This window comes from Ambystoma mexicanum, chromosome 1p (genome assembly GCF_040938575.1).
Source record: "Ambystoma mexicanum isolate Mex_15411 chromosome 1p, UKY_AmexF1_1, whole genome shotgun sequence".
NCBI lineage: Eukaryota > Metazoa > Chordata > Amphibia > Caudata > Ambystomatidae > Ambystoma > Ambystoma mexicanum.
In genome coordinates this window covers 368,079,946-368,094,032 of record NC_090921.1, presented here as the reverse complement: position 1 = coordinate 368,094,032, position 14,087 = coordinate 368,079,946, and the positions used below count along the sequence as shown (strand labels likewise).

At 45.5% G+C, this 14,087-nt stretch overlaps 1 protein-coding gene across 1 annotated transcript in view; it reads left to right on the top strand.

The window, feature by feature from the left end:
* Positions 1-14,087, top strand: part of YJEFN3 (YjeF N-terminal domain containing 3) — an 850,334-nt gene that overhangs the window by 821,549 nt on the left and 14,698 nt on the right. The window contains exon 5 of the mRNA XM_069649058.1: positions 8,603-8,753. Within this exon, the coding sequence (XP_069505159.1) occupies positions 8,603-8,753 (151 nt within the window). The remainder of the gene's footprint in view (positions 1-8,602; positions 8,754-14,087) is intronic.

The following is a 14,087-nucleotide window of genomic DNA, read 5'->3' as shown; positions in this document are numbered from 1 at the left end:
GAATGAAGAATGGGTCCCTTTGGGCAGAGTATCCAGTGCATTATCATGAGCATGTTTCTCTTCGGGGGTAGGGATACTCACCATACTGTTACTAGCCTCACGCTGCCTAGATTTAAACTCCAAAAAGCGGGCTGGTGAGCTTCCCTGTCCTAGCCTCAAACTTTGGAACACGCTTCCCACTCCCATCAGAACTGAACCATCGTTCCAATCCTTCAAGAACAACGCCAAAACCTGGCTGTTCTCCCATGATCCATGAGACCCTCACTTTATCTAGTACTCTTGTGTGTTTTAGGTCATGCTTATACACCTCACTGTACTTACACTACAATCTGCTATGGTACTCTTTCTGTATATCTCTGTATGTTACCGTATATTGTGTGTAATTTGCTTGTAATTAATGAATTCTGTAATTAATGTACTTAATGTAATGTAATTATTTGCTGTAACATGTTCTCAAGAGTATGCACCCGGTTGCCCCTGGGCCTTGTTCTTTGCGCTTTATAAATAAATAAATACAAATACAAATACAAATACTGAGAGAGGGGGTGAGCTGGCAGATTTTTGAAGTGATTGGGTAGCATTTCCCGGATTAGAGGCAATCGTAGAGATTCTGCTAGCATATGAGGTGTATAGGAACCTTTGTGGCAGAGAAGCCGGTACATTTTCTGAGTCGGGGCACCCATTATAATAACGTTGTCCCAGGCACTGGGTATGATTGTGTTAAACTGTGCGTCATATGATTTGTCATAGGCGGTGATGCTGTTAGCGTAGGAGGCAAACGAGGGCGTTATGGGCAGATGAGCAACAGTAGTAGCATTGTCAACATGGGAGGAAGATGGAGGCAATGGTAACATTGTGGGCAGACAAACTGCAGTAGTAACATTGTCAACATGGGAGGCAAGTGGAGGCAATGGTAACATTGTGGGCAGACAAACCGCAGAAGTAACATTGTCAACATGGGAGGCAGGTGGAGGCAATGGGAACATTGTGGGCAGACAAACCGGAGTAGTTACATTGTCAACATGGGAGGCAGGTGGAGGCAATGGTAACATTGTGGGCAGACAAACCGCAGTAGTAACATTGTCAACATGGGAGGCAGGTGGAGGCAATGGTAACATTGTTGGCAGACAAACTGCAGTAGTTACATTGCCAACATGGGAGGCAGGTGGAGGGAATGGGAACATTGTGGGCAGACAAACCGCAGAAGTAACATTGTCAACATGGGAGGCAGGTGGAGGGAATGGTAACATTGTGGGCAGACAAACCGCAGTAGTAACATTGTCAACATGGAAGGCAGGTGGAGGCAATGGTAACATTGTGGGCAGACAAACCGCAGAAGTAACATTGTCAACATGGGAGGCAGGTGGAGGCAATGGGAACATTGTGGGCAGACAAACCGCAGTAGTAACATTGTCAACATGGAAGGCAGGTGGAGGCAATCGTAACATTGTGGGCAGACAAACCGCAGTAGTTACATTGTCAACATGGGAGGCAGGTGGAGGCAATGGTAATATTGTGGGCAGACAAACCGCAGAAGTAACATTGTCAACATGGGAGGCAGGTGGAGGCAATGGGAACATTGTGGGCAGACAAACCGCAGTAGTAACATTGTCAACATGGGAGACAGGTGGAGGCAATCGTAACATTGTGTGCAGACAAACCGCAGTAGTTAAATTGTCAAGGTGCACATGGTTGTGGCGAGGGTGGCAGGGTCCTGCATGATGGGGTGAAGGGTGCATACTGCCGGAGTTTCTTGTCCTTGTGCTGACGTGCGTGTTGCGATACCTAGTTTGCAGGGGTCTGACGAAGTGGCGGGTGGCAGCAGCAGATCGGGCTAACAGGCACATGTTTCTAATAAGGGTATTATATGGATTGGTGGCCCAGAGGGTTGTGGCGGAGGGGACCATGAAATGAGACCCCAAAGGATTGCCCAAAAGCGGGGGACTGTAATGCGGCAGGGAGAAATAGTGAAGGTGTGATAGCTGTGTGATTGGGCAATGTGCAGGACAAGAGTAGCGAGAGGACACGTTTTTGAACCAGGGAGCGGCACATACCATGATAGAGACGATCCGGTCGTTCCGGGCGTTCCAGGGGCCTGACAGGGCCAGCCAGAAGTGTCCCATGGACTTATGTGAGGTGCTTTGGTGAGGGCCGGTGAAGCCTGCCAGCTCCAGGGAAGACAGGGTCTATTAGGCGCCGTTGGCCTATAAGAGCCCGGCGAGGGCGGGCATAACGTTGAGCGGGCAGCTCTGCTAGTGTGCATAGCAGCAGTGGTGGACATCTTGGATTGCCCTTTCTTTCGGTAAAGCCCAGCGGGGCTTGCCTTCTACTTCAAGTGATCCTGGCCCAGATGGATTCGGGCATGTAGGCACTCAGGTGCCTGACAGAGAATGCAGGGTTAGACAGAAGTGTCCCATGGCCTTATGTGAGGGCCTTTGGTGGGGGCCGGCATAGCCTGTCGGCTCCCAGTAAGTCCAGGTCTATTACACGCTGATGGCCTATCGAAGCCTGACAAAGGCGGGCTGAACGCACGGCAGGCAGCTCTGCTAGTGTGCAGGCCATCTTGGATTGCCCTTACTTTTGGTAAAGCCCAGCAGGGCGTAATTTCTCCTTGAAGGGATCCTGGCCCAGATGGATTTGGGCATGTAGGCACTCTGGTGCCTTACAGAGAGGACGGAGTGACCCAGGTGAAAAGTTGCTGGGCAGATTTGGATCAGCACCTTCCTTTTCTAGCAGAGGGATGGGCATGGCCGTTTTGAAAGTAGAGGGAAAGCAGGCAGAGATGAAACACAGGTTGAAGAGATTAGCGAAGTGAGAGGCCACTCGAGGGAACTAGGTTTGACAAGCTGAGGTGCAAGAGGATCTGATGGGGCACAGGAGAGGTTAGCCTTCACCAGCAGTGCAAGGAATTCCTCAGTGCTGGTGTAAATGAAGTCTGAGATAAAGGCAGTGGAAGATGGTAGAGTAGGTGGAGTGAAGACAATATGAGGAGGGGGTAAGAGGAGGGTGAGGAGAGATTCCCTGATTTCTGAGATTTTGGAAGCAATATATTCAGCAAGGTCGCTAGCTGAAAGAGTAGAGTTAATGGTTGTGGGTTTAGGAGTAAGGAGTGAGTTTAGAGTGCCCTGGAGTCAGTGAGGATGGTTGGAGTATGCATGTCAATGAGAGAAAGGTAGTAATCCCTCTTAGCACTATCAAGAGAAGACTTGAGAGCATCAAGGGCGGAGAGGTATAGTTGCAGACCCTCATGAGAGTGGGAGCACCTCCATCTGTGCAGGAGTTGTCGCATGTCAGTGTAGAGATCTCATATGAATGAGGAGATCCAAGGTTGAGGCGGCTAGGATTTAGGGGTGAAAGTTAGCAGTGTGAAGTGAGACGAGAAGGAGGCTTGAAGTAGGGACTGGAAAGTGGAGATTCACATGCCAAATAGGAGTGATGCCCCCAGAAATTAGCATATTGGTAAAATATGCAAATTCCATCTAATTGGCTTTGCATAACGGAACAAGGTACACTGGGTCAATAGGCATTTTACTTTCAGAAATACAACACACAAAATGTAACCCAAGAGATGATATTTTCTCTTATGGTGTTGGGAAATTATAAAAGATGTGCACTTTAAAACCCTAGAATCAATGCCTATGGTTTCTCTGGGGCGCACAGTACCCAAATGTAACATTTTACCTTCAATCGTTTCTGCTGCATTATCTGGTGCTGTGGTGTAGTGGGGTAGTTCCAAACTCGGAACCTGGTAACCACAGTCCTAATCCCTACCGTGGCTCATACAAGTACATTCTTAAAATTCCTAAAACACGCTTCAATGTATATAATTTTATCTACAGCTTTTAAAATACCCAGGAGAGACGGCTTTTTCCCACTGAAAAAAGTAGGTGGACGCAGTCCATCTGCGTGTACCCTCAACTGGAGCCCTGGTGGCTACGTTATGAGTAGAGTGGCTAGCGTGTTCATTGAGAAAAGACTGAAGGTCAGATTTTTGCCGGGTCTTAGGAGCATGAAGGTTAAACGACAACTGGATCCAGATTGAATCCAAAAAGAAAGGTTTTCAAGGAAAGTGAAAACTGGTGAGCGTTCTGTGTAGCCCGCAAAGGAAGAAGGAAGTGAGTTCCAAAGCTGAGCAGCCACAACATAAAAACCTCGACCCACCCACTCGAGCTAATCTAAAACATGGCACTTGACTAAAAGGGGTTCCTGCGAGCGACCTGCAATATAGGGACGGAATTTAGATTGAAAATATTGTGCTATCATACAATAAAAACCCGGTGCACCAAACACATGGACTTACATTGAATCTGTTTGGATATAAGGAGTCAGTGAAGTTGGCGGAGAACAGGAGTCGTGTGGGCCAAAAAAGGAACACGAGTTACCACTCTAAGTGGTGAATTTGTGATAAATCCTGCAAAATCCCCATGAGTCCTACAGACTCTGAAAATGTGGAGTAGCAGAACACTCATAATTCCATAGTTAATTCACTTGACCAAGGGGTGGCTACTGTATATAAACCCATAATTATCATCAAACTGGTGAGTTCTGTAGGTAGCCATCTTTCATGACCAAGGGGTGGTAACGGCAAACTAAAACGGAATTATCACCCAACTGGCAATGAAGCCTGCAGATGTCTGAGGCACATTATCAATTCCTGTCTCCACAATGAGGAGCTAATTCATAGGGGGCTTATTCATCAAGAGGTTATGAGGAATAACCATAACTTACTCCTGACTATTACATCAGGAGTAAGTCAGGGTTACTCATTGTGACTTCTTGTTGCCTTCTTCAACTTCAGGTTAGAGGTAATTTAGATCAACTTCTTTGTGAATCATTTCCTTAGCATTTCGTTCTTGGTGTAGGTTTATAGCAGATGTAATCCTGCATCTGTTGGTTGTTCCTTATACCTGAAAATGTATTCATAAAGCAATTGTGTGTAATGTATAACTGTTGGAAAACGTGTGTAAATTATAACTGTAAATGATATCTGATTAAAGAAGGTCTTCTCGCAGCCTATAGGACTGGTTCACAAAGAAGTCCCCAGCAGAAACTCTGAGTAATTCCTATAGAGAGCCCATTTAATTCACAAAGAAGTTGCTATTAGTAACTCTTGACTTACTCCTGACTTACCCTTCTCTTTCCAGGAGTACATCTCATTTTCTCCTGGTAACGTCTTTCTGAATCGAGACATCTTTCAGAATCGAGTAGTCTCTCTCCAGGAGCACATACAGAGAAAGTGGGGCATATTTGTCCAACACATATCCATGCTACTCTACACACCTCAAATATTCACACATACTTGTATTCACTTTCATTCTTCCCATCCAACAGTATCTTCCTCATTCAGTAACTCCCTTGACACACCCACTACCCCCTACGCCCGGAACAAGGCCTTGAGAATGCACACATTGTCATGTCTTGCAGTAAGTTAACCATCTGTAAATGATGCAGCTGTGCATCAGAGATGTCAGAAGGACGCTGATAGAAAATGTGTAAATCCTTTTGTGAATCACTTGTGATTTCCTAAACCATAGAGACGTACTTATGAATAAACTGCTCCGTTTTTCCAGGAGTATACGCAATTTACCGGGATTGTCAAACTGGGAATGTGTTGAGATTGCCAAACTGGGAGTGGACTGGAGATGTTTAAACTGGATTACACTTGATTTTTCAAACAGAGAGTATACTGCAGTGTTGTCCAACTCCAGCCCTCAAGGGCCAAAAACACGTCAGATTTGAAGTATACCACTCATTAATATTCATGAGAAAAAAGTGCATACCACAATTCAATATACATAGCAAAAAAAGAAACATTGTGTTATGGCACTGGTGGCCTGGAGTTGGACAACCCTGGCATACTGCTTTAGTTAACTTGTGCATATTCTGAATTAGTCAAACTGTGAGTCTACTAGAATTATCAAACTTGGATTTCGTAAAATATGTGTATAGTGGGCGTGGATAATTTGGAGTACGCTGGGATTGTCCAAATAACTATAAATAATACTGGTGTTGTCAACCTGGGGCTTTTTCTTGGTATGCCAAACGGGGTATTTTGGGATGACAGTTTATAAATATACAGACATTCTGAACACTGGGATTGCCAAACTTGGTGAATACTGGCATATGGAGTCTGTGAATATGCTGTGACTGTGCAGGCTTCACAAATTCCAGAACTGTGCAAAATTGGAAGATACAGGGATTGGCAAGCTATGAGCATATTGGGATTGTGCAAACCGGGCGCCCGATTCAAGGAAAAGTGCGCATTTCTCCTGCAATTGCTGTGCGCCGAGAAAGACACTGCATGAGCCTGTATGCAGATTAAAAAATGTGCGCCAAGTGTGTTCATGGAATGTACTGTGCAAAGTAACCGTATTTGCAATTTGCGCCCGCACACCCCTGACATTCCCCCATTGGAGCATAAACAGCCAAAACAGCTACCTTTGCGTGCTCCCCCAGGTGCAAATACATGCACCCTTCGAACAGTGCATTTGGTCCCACGCAAGCATGCCTGCATCTCGTGGATGCCGGCGCATGGTCCCCCGTAACTGTTGCCGGCACCCCAACAACATGCGCATGAAAATTCGCAACTCGGGTTAAACTCGGAAAAGCTGCGTGTGAACCCCCATAAACCGTACCTGCACCTCGCTACACTGCGTATGCGCCCCCTAAATTAGATCGGAACCCCGGTTGCATACGCGCACCCCTAAATCTGATACGCAAATCCACATCCATGCTGCGATTCCTATGCGCAAGTGTCTTTACGCCTGCCTTCGGGTGCCGTAGAGATCGAGGGATTTGCGTGGCCATTTCTATGCTGAAAGGCTAGGTGTGTGGTTCCATGAATATGTGTCCTTTGGCGCAATTGTGGGCATGCGAGTGACCGCCTGTGGGCCGTTCCTCGGAACGCCTACTTATTAACATGTTCTTCCCAATTTTCTGTGTTTTGACCCCTTCCCAGCCTCTGTGCAAGCCACGCCCATGCTCTGTTTGGTGTCTCACACAAGGCACTTGACAGCTCGCTGAGACGTGCTGAGCCTGCGAGAACTCCATGCAAGACCTAGAAAAGTCCTGCACATTCGGTTCCATAAATCAACAAACAGGATTTTGCACGCAGTTTGTCACGCAAGTCACTATTTCCCCCCCGCACAAAATATTCAATGAATCGGGCCCTGGGTGTTTAATGGGAAATAAAGGTCACTCTTGGAAAAAACTTAGCAAATTGTTCTCAGTGGGAGAAGAGGGTATAAATCACAGAGAGGCAGAGTGGTCAAGCTTGTAATCCTGACCTCCTAACCTCACTGCAAGTTGTGCAGCTGTCTGGCATCTTTCTTAACTGCCCTGTGGACTTAAACCAGTATGCTGAGGTCGTTTTACAGGATGCTGCTTATTTCTATTGGCCACTACAGATGCCTGAAGATGCAATTAATAAATAAAACATAAGCAATCACGGCAACCACCCGCCAAGGGTGCAGCTGGGCTGTTTACGAATCCTCAAATGTTCGCTAACTTCCCTAACTTCTGGATCCATGACGCGGGGGTTCCAGAGACCTAAAGACACCATTGAGAAGGCACGAGGTCATTTCCTCAGCATATGACCTTTCTAGTCAACTGCAATCAGTTTCAGGATGTTTTTCTTCAAATGATCACTTGCATGAAACGCTCAAAATCAGGTATTTGTCTGTGAGCGGTGGATATCTGTTTATAGTTACAAAATCTCTGGTTCTGATTAGAATGGCCTTCACGGGCTCGTTTCTTCAGGAGGTTACCCCAGCGGTGCCTCCACACGTTTTCCACTTGTGTCCCTATTTTTAGGGTGACAGAAGGGGGGCATATTCTAGCTTAAATCGCGAGAACGGGAGGTAAGTTCATCATCGGGAGGGTAGCTCAGGGACAACGTTCTCGTCTTGGAGCGACAAAGGTTCGATCCCCGGCTTCCTGCTTTAAAACCTCTGGGTGTTAAGCGCATTATAAATAACCAATCATATCGATTGAGACACTGGCAATAGAGAGTGAACCCAACGGTCTGTTAATACATAATAATGCACTCCTTGGTTGTGTATGCCTTAGGCTTTTTTATATTGTATTCATTGTGATGGTATGCCAATATTATGCTACGTTATGTTGTCATGCTAGGATATGTTATCTTGAGCTGTGTTGTATTAGGTTAGCCAACATAACCCAACAATTCGATTACTTCACAAAAAAGGAAAAGTTAAGTAAGAGGACTGTTCATGTCCTTAAGAGTATTTATGAATTAGTAAGCGATTACTTTTAGCAACATTTCTTGCATTTAGAAAGTGTGTGTTACTTGCCGAGACAGGCGAGCTGATGCTCTGTATTGCTATCCGGGGAAGAGGACTAGTTTAGTAAGTTCTTCACTACTGAGAGCAAAGCATCAGTACTAATCCTGGCGTTGGCAATAACCAAATTGTATGAGCTCTCAAAAAATCACATGATTCTGTATGTGTCAAAGTACGGAGCGCTTAGAAATGTGCTAAGCACCTTGTTCAGCTCTTTCCAAATTCTGGACATCCAGAGTGGGTTGTAGAGTTTACTACCTGTGCACATCATCTGACAGTCTGTCCCCCCACCCCACATACAGGTGCAGCTCATCAATGACGCCTATAACTTGGTGGTGGACGCCATCCTAGGGCTGGAGTGCGAGTCTGGGGGGGCGAAGGAGCCCTACTGCAGCATCCTGACCACCCTGAAGCTCATCCGTATCCCCATCGTCAGCTTGGATGTGCCGTCAGGTGAGGAGTGGCCCGGGCCGAGCCATCAGAAGGAGGTCTGGGGGCACGGGCAAAGGGGGATCGGGGGCTTTCTGTATGGATCCTTAATATTTCAATAATTGGTAGAACTTGCATGCTCCCCCAACTCTTTACCCAAGGGGATGCTGAGGTATGGCGCAGCGGGGGTCTCCCCAGATAGCAACCATGAAATAATAGTGTATTTTACAACCGAATTCTTTCAAAGGCATCTGCTGCTAATATCAAGTACACACACACACAAGTATAACACTGTATAAAAACGACTGACATGCAATGTAAAGATATGGGCCAGCCATTACATGGAATTCTTATGTTACTGTTATTAGCCGTGTAGTATGGCGGGAGTTGTTGGAGTGGAAGAACTCGAGTCCGGTCTTGGAAGGAGTAATGAATGTAGTTTCTTTGGGTTTCAGGAAATCCTTTGAAATAGCTCACATGCAGCACTCACAAAGAAGCTAACCGCCTAGGAATGAGAGCTGGACTGGCACCTGGCTAAGAGCTGCTTAAGTGGCCTTCAGACACTAGTACTGGTGAATGGAGGTCAGGGTTTTCTCAAGTTGTTGCATGTCATGCATGAGTAGCCCAGACACACTCTGAAATGGCTGCGTGGCAATATCTTCATCACTGTCTAAGGACAATAAATTAATAAATAAATACAGTCTTACACAAGGAAGAGAAATACACAGGCAGGATGGGCTACTCATGTGTGTGTCATGGGACAAAGTGGGAGCTCTCAAAAACATTGTAACAGGTTGAAAAGACAATGCAAATGCCAAGACTTTTTTACCTGCAAATATATTAGTGGATGACAACATGCAGCTAGAGGAGGGATTGGAAAAGAGGCATGAAAAGCAACATCTGCAAACATCTCACAGGAAGTGTCGGGAATATCTTCCACTGAGGTTGGATTGTTTCAGTCCTGAAGTGAGGGTTGTCTTTCAGTACTGCTCTGGTAATATCCTGTTTTGTGTGAGGTGCACTTGCTTTAGCCCTGCACCAAGGGTCACCATTTTGTATTGCATTGGTGGTGTCCTGCCTTCAGTCAGCTGTTGTGTATTTGCATTAGCACTGCAGTGTGGACCACTTGCAGCCACGGTGTCCTGCGTTCAGTCTACGGTTGTGTATTTGCTTGAGTACTGCAGTATGGACCATTTGCAGCGGTGGTGTCCTGCCTTCTGCCCCCTGTTGCTTATTTGCTTTATTACTGCAGCGTGGACCACTTGCAGCGGTGGTGTCCTGCCTTCAGTCCCCAGTTATGTATTTGCATAAGTACTGCAGTGTGCACCACTTGCAGCAATGGTTTCCTGCCTTCAGGCTCCTGTTGTGTATTTCCTTTAGTACAGCAGTGTGTGGCACTTGCTGCAGTGGTGCACTGGTGGTATCCTGCCTTTAGTCTCCTGTTGTGTATTTGCTTGAGTACTGCAGTGTGAGGCACTTGCACTGGTGGTGTCCTGCCTTTAGTCTCCTGTTGTGTATTTGCTTTAGTACTGCAGTGTGGACCACTTGCAGCAGTGGTGTCCTGCCTTCTGTCACCTGTTTTGCATTTGCTTTATTACTGCAGTGTGGACCACTTGCACTGGTGGTGTCCTGCCTTCAGTTTCCTGCTGTGTATTTGCTTTAGTACCGCAGTGTGGACCACTTGCAGCAGTGGTGTCCTGCCTTCTGTCACCTGTTGTGCATTTGCTTTAGTATTGCAGTGTGGGGCACTTGCAGCAGTGGTGTTCTGCCTTCTGTCACCTGTTGTGCATTTGCTTTAGTACTGCGCGTGGACCACTTGCAGCGGAGGCGCCCTGCCTTCTGTCTCCTGCTGTGTATTTGCTTGAGTACTGCATTGTGAGGCACTTGCAGCGGTGGTGTCCTATTCCCAAATAGCCCATAAATAACGGTCTTCTTGAGTCGTGTAGGGATAGTGCATGTGTTGTGCAGCACTGCATTGAGGGCTTCCTTTTTAGATTGTTGAGGTGGCGTGCTGTCCTGTTGTGGGTACATTTGTTTTAGTATTGCAATGAAGGGCACTTGCAGTGGGCCCTTTGTTAGGTTTGTCTTTGTGAGATACCATCTGCCTGTTGCTTTCCACTGGAATGTTTGCATTTTTTGGGAAGTTCGCTGCACTTTGAAGGGATTCCACTTGAACGATTAGTTCTCCCAAAGCTGGACCTGGCTCTCTGTGTTTCTGTAAACTTGAATGTAGAGCCTGAACACCTGCAGGCTGCTTTTACAAGTGGGAAGACACTTAGAAATTCGTACAAATCTGTATTTTTCCCAGTGGCCGCGTGTTGCACTTTAATGCCAGAAGGGATATGAGGACTAGAATAATTTAAACAGGCTTTCAATCTCCTTACTATTATTACTATTATTATTATTATTATTATTATTATTATTATTATTATTATTATTATCTTTACTGTTTTGGTTTTTATAAACCTTTACAAAGTTATTCAAGAAAATTCTTTTTACAAAACTTTTAAGCTACACAAATTAAACCAATACAATCGAATTAATCATACTCATTACAATCCTACGAAACCTAAAATATTTACCTTAAGATAATAATTCATTTTGTTAATACGATCAACCTTTCTTAAAATTAGAAGTCCTTTAACACATTACATCACATTGAAACTTAGAAAGAAAAACTGCAGCGTTTTCAAACACAATAAAGTTGTATTTATGTTTGGGGTCGCTTAAAAATCTACCGCAAACATAAATACAACGTTTTTAAAGCTGCACTTTTATTTCTAAGTTTTCCGGGCTCCTCCAGCCCGGAAAACTTAGAAAAAAAAACGCAGCTAGTGTTTATTTTTATTTAAAAAATAGCACTTATTGAGATGCAGCTGCAGCTTTTCTGCCTGTAGTCTCCGGTCCCCGTCCTCCGTGTACAGCACCAATGAAGGGAAAGCCACCCAGTGGTAGCTTTTGTTTACTACAGCTGGCTGGCTTTTCCTTCATTAGTGCCGCAAAAACCAAAGCGAGAACAGCGGCAGGCATCCATTTCACAAAATGGATGCCCCCATGTGCTTTCTTTGAGCTTGATTTGCTAAAAATTTTACATAGGGACTTGGAGAAAAAAAAATTGTCAATCGATTTTTTTTAATATTGCCTATCTATTTTTGAAATAAAAATGTTTGGGCGAACCATCCCTTTAAGTCAATCGACCGATCCTGGTGTTCCTCGAACAGTGAGCTGCTAGCCTCTGCATAGAATTCACTTGCCTGCGCATCCTGGTACCAGCTCACCACCATCGAACTGCGACCGCCGACTGAACCTGGGGTCCGCCAAATACGCACAGCATGAGTAGACGATTCGAGACTGCAGCCACCTTCCATTCAACCATGATTCAATGCCAGCTTGCCGCCAGCCATCGTGACTGCTGCATCCTCGACCCGGGCCGACACTGCGAACAGTGCCGAGAAGCCTGGTTTGACGCTGATGAACCACCAAGACATTGGCAAATGTATTCTTGACCAATATCTGCCCACGGTCCACCTTTGTTCTCTAGAGACTGCATAAGTCATTTTAATCCCCTTTCAGACAAATATCCTTTTGAATATTTTGGTCTTTTGATTGCCTTTCTCCCCTTGTGTCATCAACCAGAGTGCTGCTTCTATTCTGTCTGTGCATATTCTGTGTTTCTTCTAAAGTGGCAAGTTTGTAAGGTGTTTGCTGGTTGGTTGGTATTATAAATGGTGTGTCTGATTAAAGTATATATTTTTATAGAACCTTAATTGGACATTCCTTTATTTTGGACTGTAATACTTCGCTGTTTGGGTTGCTACTGAACCTCATTCACACCACTCTTAAGAACATAGCCTTCCATCTGCCCACATCACCACAAAGGGTGAAGGAGGTATGTCTCTTTACAGTCCCTATTTTACCTTTATGATTGTGTTGGCTCTTGGTTTGTAGAAGTGTGTTAAGGCTGAGTGGGCGTTTTAGACTCTAATCATTCTTGTACTCCTGCAGGGCAGAAGTCAAGTCACAAATTTGCACCCTGTTGACCCTCAAATTAGGCCCAAGGTGAACAACTTAAGTTCCTGTCTTTTACTTAGGGGAAGGGCACATTATAATAAACATTGCTTCGCAAAAAGTATGCATTGACAGGAACCCATCGCTGGAAAAACACGTTTAACATTTCTGTCCCTGCTTTAGTGATAACTATGTAAAAAGAATGAAAACGCTCATGCTTTGCACTTTCACTCCAGTGCAGTGGAATCCAGGATGAGGCCATTGTGACCACGGTTGCATTGCGCTTTTTTAACATGCACCTGTCTTGTGGTGAGTAAATACCAGGTGCAGGTGAGAATGTATTAGGTGTACAATGTATTAACTTTTTCACACTCCATGATGTAATCCACCTTCTACGCTTCCTTTTTCTGTAACCTGAAGCATTTACTGTAACTGTATTGTTAAGTTAAAAGCGCCCAGAAACCTCGTGGTTTGGTGCGCTATACAAGTGTCAAAATAAAATAAAAAAAATAATAAAAAAAATAAATAAATAAATAAAGATGTAAGGGCCCCACGTGCCAGAGCACATTCCGTCATGAATGAGAGGTGCACTCTGGGAGGCAGCCACCATTCCCGCTGCACCCCGTGATGAACATTCAGCTGGTGGCAAACATCCGCCTCCACCAAGGCATTTTTGCGGGCAATTTCCCTTTTGTGAATCACTCCCTTTTTCGCCCCCAGCGGCGGAATGCAGTGGTTTTTCATCATTTGTGGAAAAACCATTAGATTTGTGAATTGGCCTCAATATATCTCTCCTGGGAGCATTCGCGCGGTTATAAAGTCAATATAAGGGAGCTTGTTTCAGACAGTCTATTCATGTATAAGCACTCCAATGCCATGCTCAGACCAACTCGTATAACATAAACGGCCGTGTACAGTGACCTGCGTATTTCTGAAAATCCCATTCCTGTAATGAATGCGGTAAATGATAGCCTATAAGCGCGGATTTTATGGGCTGCAGGCCTGCTACTGTGTGGGGTTTCCAGCCTCTGCTGAAAGCCCGGCCGTGGTTTCGGTAGCAGGGCCCGACAGCCCCCGGTCGGGCTCAGACTGGGCCCCCCTGTTCTCTAAAGATTCATTCATGAACTTTCTCCAGCGCTCCAGAAGGCGCGAGACATGAGGTCATGGGGAACACAGCGTCTGCCGGGCCCCGTCTGTTTTAGCCGTTTGGCTGCGCTCGCAAGCAAGGCGAAGAAAACAAACCCTTTTTTTATGTAAAAAGTGTAAATTCCAAGTCTGAAGAGGCTGGCAGTGTCGGTTTATCGCATGACGTGCCATGTTTCCCGCAAAGCGAATAGCATTTATTCAGCG